This window comes from Monodelphis domestica, chromosome 2 (assembly GCF_027887165.1).
Source record: "Monodelphis domestica isolate mMonDom1 chromosome 2, mMonDom1.pri, whole genome shotgun sequence".
NCBI lineage: Eukaryota > Metazoa > Chordata > Mammalia > Didelphimorphia > Didelphidae > Monodelphis > Monodelphis domestica.
Window position 1 is genome coordinate 43,480,299 of NC_077228.1, and position 17,721 is coordinate 43,498,019.

The 17,721-nt window shown below is 39.0% G+C and overlaps 1 protein-coding gene across 2 annotated transcripts in view; it reads left to right on the top strand.

Annotated features, from left to right (window-relative positions):
* The first annotated feature begins 404 nt into the window (after window positions 1-404).
* Window positions 405-17,721, top strand: part of LOC100009852 (calcium-activated chloride channel regulator 1-like) — a 52,047-nt gene continuing 34,730 nt past the window's right edge. Inside the window, exons 1-5 of one of the 2 annotated variants that reach the window (XM_007480565.3) lie at window positions 405-515; window positions 848-1,071; window positions 14,799-14,939; window positions 15,122-15,269; window positions 16,387-16,492. In XM_007480565.3, coding sequence (XP_007480627.2) covers window positions 913-1,071; window positions 14,799-14,939; window positions 15,122-15,269; window positions 16,387-16,492 — 554 coding nt within the window. In that variant the 5' untranslated portion in view covers window positions 405-515; window positions 848-912. Of the gene's footprint in view, window positions 516-847; window positions 1,072-14,798; window positions 14,940-15,121; window positions 15,270-16,386; window positions 16,493-17,721 lie in introns of those variants that run through there. The other variant, XM_056815395.1, reaches the window with a different exon arrangement.

Here is a 17,721-nt window from a genome sequence, read left to right on the forward strand (position 1 = left end):
AAGACTGGATTCATAGTTTATTCAGGTTAGATCTTTCTTTCAACATCTGGGAATGTAAGGAATGCAAGTGACTAAAAAGTATATCAACAAAATGAATATTTGCTTTGTACTCTTTTTGTTCAAGATGGTCAGGGTTGGAGGCAAGTATTTTTAAAGTACCATTAAACTTATTTCTGATTCACAACAAGGAAGAAGTTGTATATTTTTAAAGGCATGGCCCAAGTCCAGGGAAAGTTGAGGTGGATAATTTGAAGAGCACATAAATAGTAGCAGAAGGGGCAGGTTTTCTAGACAAGCCTTTGGCCTACTGTGAGGAAGAGATTGTAACACCAGTATGATTGGCAAACAAATTCAAGGAAATGGAAGCTTGAAGGAACTGTCAATCAAGGAGAAAAGGAAGGAAGATTCCAAAGAAGAATCTTGTCAAGGAGGCAGTTAAAAAAGCCAGCATCTGAAACTGGTCACTTCTCTTGGGCTCTGGATTCCTGGCTCGGGACTTCACCCTAAAAAGATTGGTACATAGCTCTGAAGAACCTTTTCGGTCCTCAACAATATCCCTTCAGGGACAAAGTAACTGTAGTTCCCAGTATTGAATCTCATAGAAGATTAGGGAGCCCCTAAATTCCCTCTTTCCTTCTCCCACCTCCCTAACTTCCCTTCTTGAAGAATAACCCCCTTTTCAGAAAGAGCCACGGTGTGAGAGTAGTCTTTTGGAAATTTCTGATAATCCTCACATTGATTAGAGCCCTTAGGGCCATCTGAGAGAGAGAGACAGGAAGTGTGTGGGGGGGAAGGGGGGAGAATCCTAACTGTCCCTCTAACCTAGTTCTTGGTGTCATCTCTCCAGCACTTTTCAGCTACCTGAAATATCGTAGTGAGGGTTCTTCTATGAAGAACTGGACATAGAGAATCATGGTGCCATTTAAGATGCCCATTTTGGTCCTTACCCTGTACCTGCTTCAGGGTACAGGTGCATCCCTCATTAAGCTGAATGGCAATGGCTATGAAAACGTGGTCATTGCAATTGACCCAAATGTACCAGAGGATGAAAAACTTATTCAGCAAATAGAGGTAAGAGAGGTTTTAAATGTTTGCTTTTCAGTTTTATTTGTATTTTGGAATGTTTGAGTGTGTGAGTGTGTGTGTGTGGTGTGTGTGTGTGTGTGTGTGTGTGTGTGTGTGTGTGTGTGTGTGTGTGTGTGTTTTAAGGGAGAATCTTTTATCACTATTTTTTAATGGTAATAGATCTGGAGATTCAGTTGGCTTGCAAGTTTCATATGAATTCACCATATGATGTAGTAAGCAAGAAAACTAATACAATCTTTAAAAAAAATTTATTGATGTTTTTTGGTTTTATATTAATTAAATCAGATCTTTTCTCAGGAATAATTAAGTATTATTAATGGTAAATTCTGAGTCCCCAGATGGCCCAGAAGACAAAGACAGAGCCATTTGGAAGAGTTTGGGGAGAGGTCTTGCCATCACTACCAGAAAGAATTGCCAATCCCTTCGTATTCCCATTCCTAGTTTGGGGATCTCACAACCCACAGAATGGGTGGTTCTTTGGTCCCTGTTAGAAGTCACCGTTATCATAGTTGCACTGGACAAGGCAAAGGGAATTCTGCTTTTACCTGGCAGGTGACTGGGGAATTCCATATTCTTCTCCACCCATGACAGAAACTGAAATGACTCCTCATGCTTGTTTTGTAGTTACTCATCTGTGTTCACTTTTCCCATGGCAGACAGAGTTCTTTCCGGACACAAACTGTTTGCCTTGTGCCTTTGGCTCCCCTGTGCCTAAGACAGTGCTTGACACATAAGTGATGCTTCAGAAATGCCTGTCCCCTAATGTAGGCATTTGAGATGACATTTATAGACCATTCTAAGGGTAGCTAGGGGATCCAGGGGATACAGTTCAGGGTCCAGATTCAGAAGGATTTGGGTTCAAATCCAGCTAGATATATGATACTAGCTTGCTTCGGCTTCTCACCTGTCAAAGGACCCAGAAAAGAAAATGGCAATCCATGCCAGTATCAATGCTAAGAAGACACTACATGGGGTTATGAAGAGTCAGACATGAATGAACAACTACAATAATCCTACTGGAAGTGGTCAGGTAGAAAGAGCAAGCATCAAACCTTCATTTTACAAATAAGGAAACAGAACCAGAAAGGCTAAGTGACTTCCCTCAGATAACACAGCTAATGGCAATCAAGCATTCCTTCACTGACACAGTGACACTTCTCAGGAGTCCAGGCTTCTTGTAAGGTTTCTTGTGGGTTCCTGAATTCCTTGGCTGGCCTGGTGAAGTCTCTGGACTCCTTGGACTAATGTTTGTAAATGCATAAAAATACAGAGGATTTCTATAAAGGAAAACAAAGCTTAGTGTAAATAGGGATGTGGTGTGGTTTTTTTTCTCCTCCAAGTTCAGGGACCCTCTGAAATCTGAGCGCTCCACGTTTGAGGCTGCCATTTCTTCCAAGAGCCCCTGGGACTAAAAACAAAGAAGCAAAAAGATCCTGGGGACTGAGGAACATATTCAGAGAGATCTGACATCTTCAGAAACCTGGTTTGTTGTAGACTCAGTTCATTCTAGCTAAAAGAAGGAACTATCCAATGGCTCCAGAGCAAAAGACTGTCAGGAAGTAAAGAACATCCTGCAGCCTCCACCATTGCCACCTTCTCCACATTATCTGGATGGGCAGCATGCCCTTCTCAGAGGAGAGGGAGAGGGAGGGAGGACATTCAGAAGAGGGAAGTAGCTCCAAGAAAACAGCTGGGATCAGATTCACTCTCCCCAACCATGGCTGCAGTGGTAGAAATTATTCTGAGGCTGCAGTATAAGTAGTATAAAAGACTGTTCTGATGTTGGTGATGTGATGGGCTGCCTTCCTCTCTTTGCTGAAAATGATTTCTATAGAGCAAAAGCCCTTTGCACTCCCATAATTTATTCTAGATCCTGGACTCTGGAAAATTCATTCTTCCCACAGCAAGGATGGACTGTCTCCCTGAGTGGGCTCTATGTGCCCCTCTCCTTTCAGAAATGGACTGACTGGGGAGTAGCTGGGTAGCTTAATGAATTGAGAGCCAAGCCCAGAGATGTCAGGTCCTGGGTTCAAATCTAGCCTCAGATACTTCCTAGCTGTGTGACCCTGCGTGAGTCAATTAACCCCTATGGCCTATCACTTACCACTCTTGATTGATTCTAAGACAGAAGGTAAGGGTTTTTAAAAAAGAATTTATTGAGTCAATTTGTGCCTGTGGCTCAATGTATACATAATATATATATATATATATATATACACACACACACACTGTTGGACTTAGAACCAGGGAGAGCTAGGTTCAAATCCTGCCTAAGACACTAGCTGAGTGACCCTGGGCACGTCACTCAACCTGTCTGACTCCGTTTTCTCATTTGTAAAACATAGAAAATAATAGCAACTACTGCCCAGGGTTGGGTGAAGATCAAATGAAAGACATGACAGTCCCTGAGGACAGTCTAATGTTGAGACAACATACAAAGTATGTACAAACTATATATGGGATGGACAGGCAAAAAATAGTGAGAAGGTAAGCATGGACCCGGACTTGGGAAGATACTAGTTGTGTGACCCTAGGCTAGTCACTTAACCCCTATTTGCCCGAGTTTCTAATCTGTAAAATGAGAACACAATGGAGAAAGAAATGGCACTCCAGTAACTTTGACAGGAAAACTGTAAGGACAAGTTGAAGAGCTGGAAACAACTGAGAGAATGAATAAATGGCAACTAGAATTAGTAGAGAATTTGGACAGAATTCTTATAGAAGGTGGGAAATTACCTGGGACATGAAGGAAGCAGTCAGAAGACATAAATGAGGAAGGAGAACATCCCATAAATGAAGTATATCATGTGAACTTTAATAGATATAAAGCACTTTACAAACTTTTTTTTAAGTTTTTTTTTATTATATTTTATTTGATCATTTCCAAGCATTATTCATTAAAGACAAAGATCATTTTCTTTTCCTCCCCCAAACCCCCAGCCGATGTGTAATTCCACTGGGTATCATATGTGTCCTTGATTCGAACCCATTGCCATGTTGTTAATATTTGCATTAGAATGTTCCCTTAGAGTCTCTCCTCTGTCATGTCCCCCCAAACGCTGTAGTCAGGCAGTTGCTTTTCCTTGGTTTTTCTATTCCCATAGTTTATCCTTTCCTTATGAATGGTGTTTTTTCTCCTAGATCCCTGCAGATTGTTGAGCCTCTGTGTACAATGTTCTCCTGGTTCTGCTCCTCTCATTCTGCATCACTTCCTGGAGGTCGTTCCAGTCTCCATGGAATTCCTCCACTTTATTATTCCTTTTAGCACAATAGTATTCCATCACCAACATATACCACAATTTGTTCAGCCAATCCCCAATTGACGGGCATCCCCTCATTTTCCAATTTTTGGCCACCACAAAGAGTGCAGCTATGAATATTCTTGTACAAGTCTTTTTCCTTATTATCTCTTTGGGGTACAAACCCAGCAGTGCTATAGCTGGATCAAAGGGCAGACAGTCTTTTATCTCCCTTTGGGCATTGTTCCAAATTGCCCTCCAAAATGGTTGGATGAGTTCACAACTCCACCAGCAATGAATTAATGTCCCCAGTTTGCCACATCCCCTCCAGCATTCATTACTTTCCTTTGCTATCATGCTAGCCAGTCTGCTAGGTGTGAGGTCATACCTCAGAGTTGTTTTGATTTGCATCTCTCTGGTTATAAGAGATTTAGAGCACTTCTTCATGTGTTTATTAATAGTTTTGATTTCTTTATCTGAGAACTGCCTATACATGTCCCTTGCACATTTATCAATTGAAGAATTCCTTGGTTTTTTGTGCAATTGATTTCAGCTCTTTATAAATTTGAGTAATTAAAGCTTTGTCCGAGGTTTCTATGAAGATTTTCCCCCCAATTTGTTCTTTCTCTTCTGATTTTAGTTACATTGGTTTTGTTTGTACAAAACCTTTTTAATTTGATGTAGTCAAAATTATTTATTTTACATTGTGTAATTCTTTCTATGTCTTGCTTGGTTGTAAAGTTTTTCCCCTCCTAAAGGTCTGACATGTATACTATTCTGTGTTTACCCAATTTACTTATGGTTTCCTTCTTTATGTTTAATTCATTCACCCATTTTGAATTTATCTTGGTGTAGGGTGTGAGGTGTTGATCCATTCCTAATCGCTCCCACACTGTCTTCCAATTTTCCCAGCAGTTTTCATTGAATAATGGATTTTTGTCCCAAAAGCTGGGATCTTTGGGTTTCTCGTATACTGTCTTGCTGAGATCGCTTTCCCCCAGTCTATTCCACTGATCTTCCTTTCTGTCTCTTAGCCAGTACCAAATTGTTTTGATGACTGCTGCTTTATAATATAGTTTAAGGTCTGGGACTGCAAGGCCCCCTCATATGTGGTTTTTTTCATTATTTCCCTGGATATCCTTGATCTTTTGTTATTCCAAATGAATTTTGTTATGGTTTTTTCTAAATCAGTAAAGAAATATTTTGGGGGTTGAATGGTTATAGCACTAAATAGATAAATAAGTTTGGGTAGGATGGTCATTTTTATTATATTGGCTCATCCTATCCATGAGCAGTTAATGTTTTTCCAATTGCTCAAGTCTAAGTTTTAGATGTGTGGATAGTGTTTTGTAGTTTTGTTCATATAGTTCTTGTGTTTGTCTCGGGAGGTAGTTTCCTAGGTATTTTATTTTGTTTAAGGTGATTTTGAATGGGATTTCTCTTTCTAGTTTTTGCTGCTGAGTTGTATTGGAGATATATAGAAAAGCTGATGACTTAGGTGGGTTTATTTTGAATCCTGCAACTTTGCTAAAGTTGTTGATTATTTCAATTAGCTTTTTGGTTGAATCTCTAGGATTCTTTAAGTAGACCATCATGTCATCTGCAAAGAGCAATAGCTTAGTCTCCTCCTTGCCTATTTTGATGACTTCAATTTCTTTTTCTTCTCTAATTGCTACTGCTTGTGTTTCCAGTACAATGGTAAATAGTAGAGATGATAATGGACATCCTTGTTTCACTCCAGATCTTATTGGGAATGCACCTAGTTTATCCCCATTGCAGATGATATTAGCTGATGGTTTTAGATATATACTGTTTATTATTTTTAGGAACATCCCTTTTATTCCTTTGCTTTCTAGTGTTTTTAATAGGAATGGGTATTGTATTTTATCGAAGGCTTTTTCTGCGTCTATTGAGATAATCATGTGGTTCTTGTTGGTTTGCTTGTTGATGTAGTCAATTATATGGATGGTTTTCCTAATATTGAACCAGCCCTGCATCCCTGGTATAAATCCTACTTGATCATGGTGGATAACCCTTCTTATCACTTGCTGGAGTCTTTTTGCTAGTATCCTATTAAAGATTTTTGCATCTATATTCATTAGGGAGATTGGTCTATAGTTTTCTTTCTCTGTTTTTGACCTGCCTGGTTTTGGAATCAGTACCATGTTTGTGTCATTAAAGTAGTTTGGTAGAACTCCCTCTTTGCTTATTATGTCAAATAGTTTGTATAGTATTGGGATTAACTGTTCTCTGAATGTTTGATAGAATTCACTGGTGAATCCATCAGTCCCTGGGGATGTTTTCTTAGGAAGTTCTTTGATGGCCTGTTGGATTTCTTTTTCTGATATGGGAGTATTTATGAAAAGTATTTCTTCTTCTGTTAGTCTAGGCAACTTATATTTTTGTAAATATTCATCCATATCACCTAGGTTGGTATATTTATTTCCACATAGTTGGGTAAAGTAGTTTTTAATGATTGCCTTAATTTCCTCTTCATTGGAGGTGAGATCCCCCTTTTCCTCCTTGATGCTGTTAATATGCCTTTCTTCTTTCCTTTTTTTAATTAGATTAACCAGTACTTTGTCTATTTTGTCTGTTTTTTCAAAGTACCAGCTTCTAGTCTTGTTTATTAGCTCAATAGTTCTGTCACTTTTGATTTTATTAATTTCTCCCTTAATTTTTAGGATCTCCAGTATGGTTTTCTTCTGGGGGTTTTTAATTTGTTTGTTCTCAAGTTTTTTGATTTACATTTCCAATTCCTTGATCTCTGTCCTCCCTAATTTGTTAATATATGCACTCAGGGATATGAATTTTCCTCTAAGTACTGCCTTGGCTGCATCCCATAATGTTTGAAAGGATGTTTCGCCGTTGTCATTTACTTCAAGAAAATTATTAATTGTTTCTTTGATTTCTTCTCTAACTATCCGATTTTGGAGTATCATGTTATTTAACTTCCAATTAATTTTTGATTTGGGTCTCCATGTACCCTTGCCGATCAATATTTTAATTGCCTTGTGATCTGAAAAGGCTGCATTTATTATTTCTGCTTTTCTGCATTTGAGTGCCATGTTTCTATGACCTAGTTTTGATCTATTTTTGTGAATGTGCCATGTGGTGCTGAAAAGAACGTGTATTCTTTTTTGTCTCTATTTATTTTTCTCCATATGTCTATTAACTCTAATTTTTCTAAGATTTCATTCACCTCTTTTACCTCTTCCTTGTTTATTTTTTGGTTTGATTTATCTAAATTTGATAGTGGTTGGTTCAAGTCTCCCACTAATATGGATTTACTGTCTATTTCCTCCTTCAATTCTCCTAGTTTCTCTATTAAAAATTTGGATGCTATACCATTTGGTGCATACATGTTGATTAGTGATATTTCCTCATTGTCTATACTCCCTTTTAGCAGAATATATTTACCTTCACTATCCCTTTTGATCAGGTCTATTTGTGCTTTGGCTTTGTCAGATATCATGATTGCAACTCCTGCCTTCTTTCTATCAGTTGAGGCCCAAAAGGTCTTACTCCAACCTTTAATTCTAATCTTGTGAGTGTCAACCCGTCTCATATGTGTTTCTTTGTTATGGTAGGATTTTGGGTTCTAATCCAATCTGCTATTTGTCTACGTTTTATGGGTGAGTTCATCCCATTCACGTTCAAAGTTATGATTGTCATTTGTGGATTCGCTGGCATTTTGATATCTTCCCCTAGTTCTGACCTTTCTTCTTTAGATTTCTCCTTTTGAACCAGTGATTTACTTTAGGTCAGTCCCCCTAGTCCCCTCCCTTGAATTGCTTCCCTTTCTAGCCCCTCCCTTTTTATGCTCCCTTCCCCTCCCCCCTCTCCTTCCCTCCCTTTTTATATTCCCTCCCCCTACCCCTCCTTAATTTTACTTTCTTTCTTGTCCTAATGGATAAGATAGAATTCAGAATCTCACTGGATCTAGATGTTCTTCCCTCTCAGATTTGATTTCACTGAGAGTAAGGTTTAAGTAATTCCACTTCACGCACTCTTCCTCTCCTCATATGAGAGTTCTTCCCCTCCCCTTCCCATGTGTATCTTTATATGGGAAAGATTATTCTATCGAGTCCACCCCTATTTCTTGAAGTTAATCTTAGTATTATCGACGGTTCCCCCCTCCCTTTTCCTTTCTTTTCCCCCACTTTCCCCAAATCTTATTAATGCCCCAATCTTTCCCCATGCATGTTTCTTCTAACTACTCTTATGATGCTACAATTTATGAGAGTTACACAAACATTTTCCCCACATATTAATATATATAATTTGATGGAAATGTAGTCCTTATAGAAAAGAGATTGACTTAAAGAAAAAGATAAGATTTATCTCCTTTTCCCTTTCTTTCATATTTACCTTTTCATGTTTCTCCTGCTTTCTGTGCTTGGATATCAAACTTTCCACAGAGCTCTGGTCTTTTCTTAGCAAATGCTTGGAAATCTTCTATTTTGTTGAATGCCCATACTTTCCCCTGGAAGTATATGGTCAGTTTTGCTGGGTAGTTGATTCTTGGTTGGAGACCCAGCTCTCTTGCCTTTCTAAATATCGTGTTCCATGTTTTGTGGCCTCTTAGTGTGTTAGCCGCTAAGTCGTGTGTGATACTTATGGGAGCCCCCTTATATCTGAAGCTCCTCTTCTTGGCTTCTTGTAGGATTTTTTCCTTTTCTTAGAAGCTCTTGAATTTGGCAATTACATTCCTAGGGGTTGCCTTTTGGGGATTTAGTATAGAAGGTGTTCTATGAATCCTTTCTATTTCTATTTTGCCCCCTTGCTCCAGAATTTGGGGGCAATTTTCTTTTATGATCTCCTGTAGAATAATATCGAGTTTATTGTTTATCTCTGGTTTTTCTGGGAGACCAATAATTCGGGGGTTTTCTCTTCTCCCTCCGTTTTCAAGATCTGTGACCTTCTCAGTGAGATATTATATGTTTTCTTCTAATTCATTAATTTTTTGGGTTTGCTTTATTGATTCTTGCTGTTTTATCATCTCACTTTCTTTCATTTGCTTCATTCTGGTCTTTAGGGACTGGTATTGCTTTTCAGCTTTATCTGCCCTTCTATTGGAGGCTTCCAGCTCTTTTTCTAAATGAGCATTCTTATCTATCAGACTGCTGATCTCTTTCTCCCATTTTTCTTTCCAGGTTTCCATCTTTTGGGTGAGCTCCAGTTTGAGACCTTCCGGAGCTTGTTGATAGTTTCCATTTTGGGAGGCATGTTCTGATTTTTTTTTGGATTTCATCCTCATTCTCTTCTTTTCCTTGGGTACTTCCACCATAAAAGTTTTCAATAGTCAACTTTTTCCCCTTTCTCCCTGGAGGCTTGATTTTGGGCCATGTGAGCCATCACTTTGGTGGATTTATTCCCCTTTCCTTTTTGGTCTGGGGTCTGGGTGATATAGGCGGGTTTTCTGTGAATTTAGGTTGCCTCAGACTAGTTCTTCCCAGCCTCTGAGGTTTCTTAGAGTGCGGGGCTCCTGATCACAGCCAAGCCGCCCAGGCGTTTAGCTCCGCCCAGATAATCAGCGCCTGGTCCACCCCTGGTGTTTAGCTCTTCCCAGAGCTCAGTGCATTCACCCCAAGTACAGCTCTGGGGGTCCCTGTCATCAGTGCAGGATTCTCCTGTGAAACCACCTGAGATGTTCTTTCCTGGCAGTCCCCGGATCCCAAGAACCCTGGAGTGCCCCCCCAGACACAGACGTTCCCCTTGTCTCTCTCTCACTCACTGTCCCAATGAGTGCTCCGGTAGCTCACTCTGGTTTGGGGGGGAGGTTGAAGGGGGGGGAAGGGCAGCTCAGTTCACGTTTCTGTGCAAGCTTTCCCTCCTTCTTATTATAGTATGGAAATGTTCAAACCCCACATACCTTCACCTTTGTGGGATACTGGGGAATCCTTCTGTTCCTCCAGAGGTGATTTTTATGCTCCTTTGGTGTGGTCTATTTCATTTGGTGCCGGGGAGAGGATGCATGTGGCTTCTAGATTGCAGCCATCTTTACCCAGAAGTCCCGCTTTACAATCTTTAAAATACTATATAAATATCAGCACTTCTTAATATGTTATTACATTATTCTATTACGTTAGCCATGTAATTATTGTTTTTGTTTTGATGTTACTATATGTTTGGAGCCTAGGATAGTGTCTAGAACACACTAGTGACTTAATTAATGCTTCTGAGTAATGGATTTCTCAGGAAAGAATGGAGGCCAAAAAGTTTGGGGAACTGTTATGGTACAGTAGAGTGAGATTCCCGGCACAGGAAATTCTTGGTGAGAAATCTTCTTCTAGAAAAGTGCTCCTATTTTCTGTGAAAGAAAGGAATAATGCAATGCAGGGAAAAGGGGATGTGTGGCAGAATAAGAAAAAGCCGATTTGGCTGGGAAGGCAAGGGGCAGAATGCAGGAGGAGAATTTGAAATTCTGTTGCAGTGTTCTGACACAATTCACGTACAGCCAGGAGGACAGTGTGAGGAGGGAGATGGTCTCAGCGGTCGGACTTAGCTCTCTCTCTACTCCTGATCTCAAAGCTCCTCCTTTCGGTTATGTATCCCTGGGAGCTTCAGGCAGCAATTCCTTCATGCCAGAGACATCTTTGGACTCCTGTGAAGACTATAAACACCATCTTGACACCTTCAGGGTGCTACTTTACCTCTGCTATCATCAACCTGAACTTGTGGTGACCTGATCTGTCTGGCCACTAGTTCCTTATGCGACTACCAGATTTGTACTTCATTAAAGACTTTTTGTTGGTGGGCACAGCCTACATAGTTAGATAGAAACATTGGAAAAGAGAGAGAGAGGAAGTGAGTGTGGGTCAGAGGGATCTGGGACAGATAGATTTTAAAAGCCATGGGGATAGCTCAGTGGATTGAGGGCCAGGCCTAGAGATGGGAGGTCCTAGGTTCAAATCTGGCTTCAGACACTTCCCAGCCCTTACCACTCAGTATTGATTCAAAGACTAAAGATTTGGGGTAAAAAAAAACAAAAGCATAGGGAACTGCCTAGCCTACCATGCTTCCCAAACTCCTAATTATCCACTTTAATAAATCTACTGTTGTTTAAGAGAAGAACTCAGGTCCCATTTGTTAGAGCTCCAGGTCTCAGGGTAGTCATTTTGCCCTTAGTATAGGGAGGAGCAGCTACTACAACCTTTACAAAGCTTTTGTAAGAGTAAAAGTACCATCTTACATCTTCATTGTCCTATAACCCTTTGTTACTGTGGTAAAAACAATGGATCCCCATCTCAGATTGTTTGAATGGACAAAAATCACAGAATTACAAAGAAAATCAACTATAATTAAATTTAGTTATCAAAATATTAAAAACAAATGCACAGACCTTAGATAAAAACCCCTGATCACCCAATACAGATCAGCAATTGCTCTCACATTAAGAATTTGTTTGGGATACATAGATTAAACAACTAGAAGAAGGTCACATAAGCAAGTGTCCCCTTCTCAAGCTAGCTAGAAGGGTCAGGGCTCCCCTTTCTCAAAGTACCCTGAGTGCACTGGGCAACTCCTTGCATATATTCCATATTCCCTTATTATAATTCTTTGAAAATATAGCTCTTCCCCAACCTCTAGATTGTAAATTCCTAAATAGCAGGATCTCTATTGGATCCATCTTTCTATCCTCAGTGGTGTTTTGCAAACATTAGGTACCTCTATTATTTAACATTGTACTAGCAGTAGCAATCAGAGAAGAAAAAGAAATTGAAGGTATTAAAATTGGCAATAAGAAGACCAAGCTATCACTCTTTGCAGATGATACGATAGTCCACTTAAAGCATCCCAGAGAATCGACCAAAAAGCTAGTCAAAATAATCAACAACTTTAGCAAAGTTGCAGGATACAAAATAAACCCACATAAGTCATCAGCATTTCTATATATCTCCAATCCATCTCTGCAGCAAGAATTAGAAAGAGAAATTCCATTTAAAATCACCCTAGACAATATAAAATACTCAGGAATCTATCTGCCTAGACAAACACAGGAACTATATGAGCACAACTACAAAACACTCTCCACACAATTCAAACTAGATCTAAACAATTGGAAAAACATTGATTGCTTGTGGGTTGGACGAGCTAATATAATAGAAATGACAATCCTACCCAAATTAATTTATTCATTTAGTGCCATACCCATTGAACTACCAAAAAAACTTCTTTGTGAAATTAGAAAACAACACAACAAAGTTCATTTGGAAGAAAAAAAGATCAAGATATCCAGGTAAATCATGCAAAAAAAAAAAATGCAAAGGAAGGAGGACTTGCAATCCCAGATCTCGAACTATAGTATAAATCAGTAGTTATCAAAACAATTTGGTACTGGCTAAGGGACAGAAAGGAGGATCAGTGGAATAGACTTGGGGTAAATGACCTCAGCAAGACTGTCTATGATAAACCCAAAGATCCCAGTTTTGGAGACCAAAACCTACTTTTTGATAAAAAACTGCTGGGAAAATTGGAAGACAGTATGGGAGAGATTAGGTTTGGATCAACATCTAACACCCTACACCAAGATAAACTCAGAATGTGTGAATGACCTGAATATAAAGAAGGAAACTATAAGCATATTAGGCAAACACAGAATAATATATTTGTCAGATCTTTGGGAAAGGAAAGACTTTAAAACCAAGCAAGAGCTAGAAAAATCACAAAATGTAAAATCAATAATTTTGATTATATCAAATTAAAAAGTTTTTGTACAAACAAAATTAATGCATCCAAAATTAGAAGGGAAGCAACAAATTGGGAAACACTCTTCATTACAGAAAACCTCTGACTAAGGTATAATTACTCAAATTTATAAAGAGCTAAACCAGTTGTACAAAAAATCAAGCTATTCTCCAATTGAAAAATGGGCAAGGGACATGAATATGCAATTTTCATTTAAATTCATTAAAGAAATCAAAACTATTAATAAGCCCATGAAAAAGTGTTCTAAATCTCTTATAATCAGAGAGATGCAAATCAAAACAACTCTGAAGTATCACCTCATCCCTAGCCGATTGGCTAACATGACACCAAGAAAAGTAATGAATCCTGGAGGGGATGTGCAAAAGTGGGGACATGAATGCATTGCTGGTGGAGTTGTGAATTGATCCAGCCATTCTGGAGGGCAATTTGAAACTATGCCCAAAGGGTGATAAAAGACTGTCTGCCCTTTGATCCAACCATTGCAATGCTGGTTTGTACCCCAAAGAGATAATAAGGAAAATACTAGTACAAGAATATTCATATCTGCACTCTTTGTGGTGGCCAAAAATTGGAAAATGAGAGGATGCCCTTCAATTGGGGAATGGCTGAACAAATTGTGGTATATATTGGTGATGGAATACTATTGTTCTCAAAGGAATAATAAAGTGAAGGAATTCCATTGGAACTGCAACGACCTCCAGGAATTGATGCAGAGTGAAAGGAGCAGAACCAGGAGAACATTGTACACAGAGATCGATACCCTGTGGTACAATTGAGTGTAATGGACTGCTCCATTAATGGCAATGCAGTGATCCTGAACAATTTGGAAGAATCTATGAGAAAAAACACTATCCATGTTCAGAGGAAAAACTGGGGGAGTAGAAACACCAAAGGAAAACAACTGCTTGATTACATGGGTTGAGGGGATATGGCTGGGGATGTAGACTCTAAATGAACATCCTAGTGCAAACACCAACAACATGGAAATAGGTTCTGATCAAGGACACATGTAATACCCAGTGGAATTGTGCATCATCTGGAGGAAGGTTGGGGGGAAGGGAAGGAGGGAAAGAATATGATTCTTGTAACCAAGGAATAATGTTCTAATTTGACTAAATAACAAAATAAAACAAACAAGCAATCAAGAAATTACCTGGGGGGCAGCTGGGTGGCTCAGTGGATTGAGAGTCAGGTCTAGAGACAGGAGGTCTTAGGTTCAAATCTGGCTTCAGACACTTCCCAGCTGTGTGACCCTGGGAAAGTCACTTAACCCCCATTGCCTAGCCCTTTCCGTTCTTCTGCCTTGGAGCCAATGCACACTATTGGCTCCAAGACAGAAGGTAAGGGTTTTTAAAAAAAGAAATTACCTATAATTGACAGGGTATACCCCTGATTCTTAGTAGGTTTGTATATGGGATTAAGTCTATGTGAGTATGTATTTAACATAAGGGGATACAGTAGGGGCCAAGGTTAGACTGGAATGCTTCTTATCACCTTGGTGCTGGGTATGGATGGTTGGGGTCAGTGAAGAGGGGCATGTGTACTCTGGCTTCTTCCTAAACAACATGTATGACCAGCACACTAACAAAATAATAGTGTAAGTCAGAAGGAACAGTACAAGCATCTTCACATTTCCCCATTTTCCCTTGATTAAAATAGTATGGCCATTTTGTAGCATCAGTATTCATTGTGGAGGTAAATAACTAGTTGTTCATTTCTCCATTAGCTGTCAAGTATTCTGATGGACTTCTTTTCCCATAGGACATGATCTCAGAGGCATCAACTTACTTATATAGAGCGACAGAAAAAAGATTTTACTTCGAAAGCGTTTCCATCTTGATTCCCAAGACATGGCAGCCAAAATCAGATTATGAGAAACCAAAACATGAGACCTACAAAAATGTAAGATCCTCTAGTTCTTAATATTATTAAACCATCACTGTGACCTAAAACTTGTTTAAATAAATAATTCTCTAATATTTAATGAAAATTTTCCTGGATATTTTAATCCAAATACCAAGAGTTTTTATTATTATTATTATTACATACATATATATTTTTAAAACCTTTAAAAATATTTCTAGGCAGATATCATCATTGAAGTTCCTAATTCCCCAGGCAATGATATTCCACGAATTGACCAGTTTGGAAAATGTGGAGAGAGGGGAGAGAGAATTTATTTAACTCCTCGGATCATCCGGGGAGAAATGTTGAATGTATTTGGACCAAAAGGTATAGTTGCTAAGAGTAATATTTCATAAAATTTTCAGTATATTTAATAATCTAAATACCACAGCCTACACAGAATATGGTTCTCCTCATTTGAAAATGCTTTTTGAAATGCCCTCCCAATCTGTAAAAAAGAAATTTCGAGTATAATGCCCAAATATACATTAAATTACAAAGTCTATGTGTATATGAACATTGAGTTTTGGGATGAAGAAATCAAAGCTTTATAGAAATATATGAAAAATGCTCTAAGTGACTACAGATTAGAAAAATGTGAAGGAAGAGAGAAAAAAGGAGGAAGGAAGGAAGGAAGGAAGGAAGGAAGGAAGGAAGGAAGGAAGGAAGGAAGGAAGGCAGGAAGGAAGGCAGGAAGGAAGGCAGGAAGGAAGGCAGGAAGGAAGGAAGGAAGGAAGGAAGGAAGGAAGAAAGGAAGGAAGGAAGGAAGGAAGGAAGGAAGGAAGGAAGGAAGGAAGGAAGGAAGGAAGGAAGGAAGGAAGGAAGGAAGGAAGGAAGGAAGGAACGGAGGGAGAGAGGGAGGGATGAGAGAGAGGGAGGGAGGGAGGGAGAGAGGGAGGGAGGGAGGGAGGAATGGAGGGAGGTAGGAAGGGAGGGAGTAAGGAAGGAAGCGAGGAAGGAAAGGAGGGAGGGAGGAAAGGAGGAAGGGAGAGAGGAAGGGAGTGAGAGAGGGAGGGAGGAAGGGAGAGAGGCTGGGAGGAAGGGAGGAAGGGAGAGAGGAAGGGAGGGAGGGAGGGAGAAAGGGAGGAAGGGAGGGAGAAAGGGAGGAAGGGAGAGAGGAAGGAAGGGAATGAGAGAGGAAGGGAGGGAGGGAGGGAGGGAAGGTGAAATGTAGGCAGGGAGGAATGGAGGGAGGGATGAAGGATTGGAGGGAGGGAGGAAGGGAAGGAGGGAGAGAGGGAGACAGAGAGGGAGGGAGGAATGGAGAGAGGCCTCATCAATAACCTGTTATGAGCCAGATAATATGTGTAATCACTTAGCCAGGCTAAGTGATTTACGCATATTATTTCAGGGTCAAATGGGAGGCTTACTGAGGTGATACCCAACCAATCACTGAATTGTAGAAGTCATTATATTTTTTTTTATTTTAAATATATTCCAACAGGTAAAGTTTTAGTTCATGAATGGGCTCATTTTCGATGGGGTGTATTTGAGGAATACAATGAAGACAATCCTTTCTACCAGTTTGATGGAAAAAATGTACCAGTAAAGTATGATTATCTTCTTTTAACATTTTGTGAATGTATGACATAAGACTGAAATAATATTCTCTTTTGGGGGGATAGGTAATTTTTTAAATTTTTAAATATTTTTTAATATTTTATTTTCCCCAGTTGACATTCATTTTAAAAAATTTTAAGTTCTAAATCCTCTCCCTCTGTCCTTTCTTACTCTCCCTCCCTCTGTGAGATGACAAACAATTTGATCTAAAATATATAGGTCACTTCATTTTGAATCAGCTCACGTAAGTCTTCTCAGGTTTTTATAAAATCATTCTTCTCATCACTTCTTATAGCACAATAGTATTCGATAATAATCATACCAAAACTTGCTCAGCCAATCCCCAATTAATAGACATCCCCTCAATTTCCAATTCTTTGCCTCCACAAAAAGGACTGCCATAAATACGTTGTGCAAAAATATCCTTGTCACTTTTTTAAAAGATTTCTTTGGGATACAGACATAGGAGTGGTATTGGTGAATCACAGGGTAGCCACAGTTTTCTGGCCCTGTGGGCATAGTTCCAAATTATTCTCCAAAATGGTCGTATCATTTCACAACTCCGTCAACAGTGCATTAGTGTCCTAATTTTCTCACCAAGAGTTTTTCATTTTCTTTTCTGTCATATTAGCCAATTTGAAAGATATGAAGTGGTATCTTAAAGTTATTTTAATGTGCATTAATGATGCAGAGCATTTTTCCATAAGACTATAGATAACTTTAATTTCTCTATCTGAAAACTGCCTATTATAAACTTTGACCATTTATCAAGTAGGGAATGACTTGGAGCCTAATAATTTTAATTCAGTTGTCAATATATTTGAGAAATGAGTCTTTATCATATATTTACTGTAAAAATATTTTTCATGGCTTTCTGCTTTCCTTCTAATTTTGGCTGCACTCACTGGCCTTGCTTGTGCAAAAACTCTTCTATTTAATATAATCAAAAGTATCCATTTAACATCTTTTATTGCTCTCTATCTCAAGTGATCATAGATTCTTTCCTTAACCATCGATCTGATAGGTAAATTATTCCATGTGCTTCTGTTTTGCTTATAGTATCAGCCCCAATGTCTAAAGCATGTACCCATTTTAAATGTATTTTAGTATAGGGGCTGAGCTGTTGGTCTATGCTTAGTTTATGTCAAATTGTTTTCTAAAATTTTTTTTGTCAAATACTGAGTTCTCATCCCAAAAGCTTGGACGTTTTGAGTTTTTT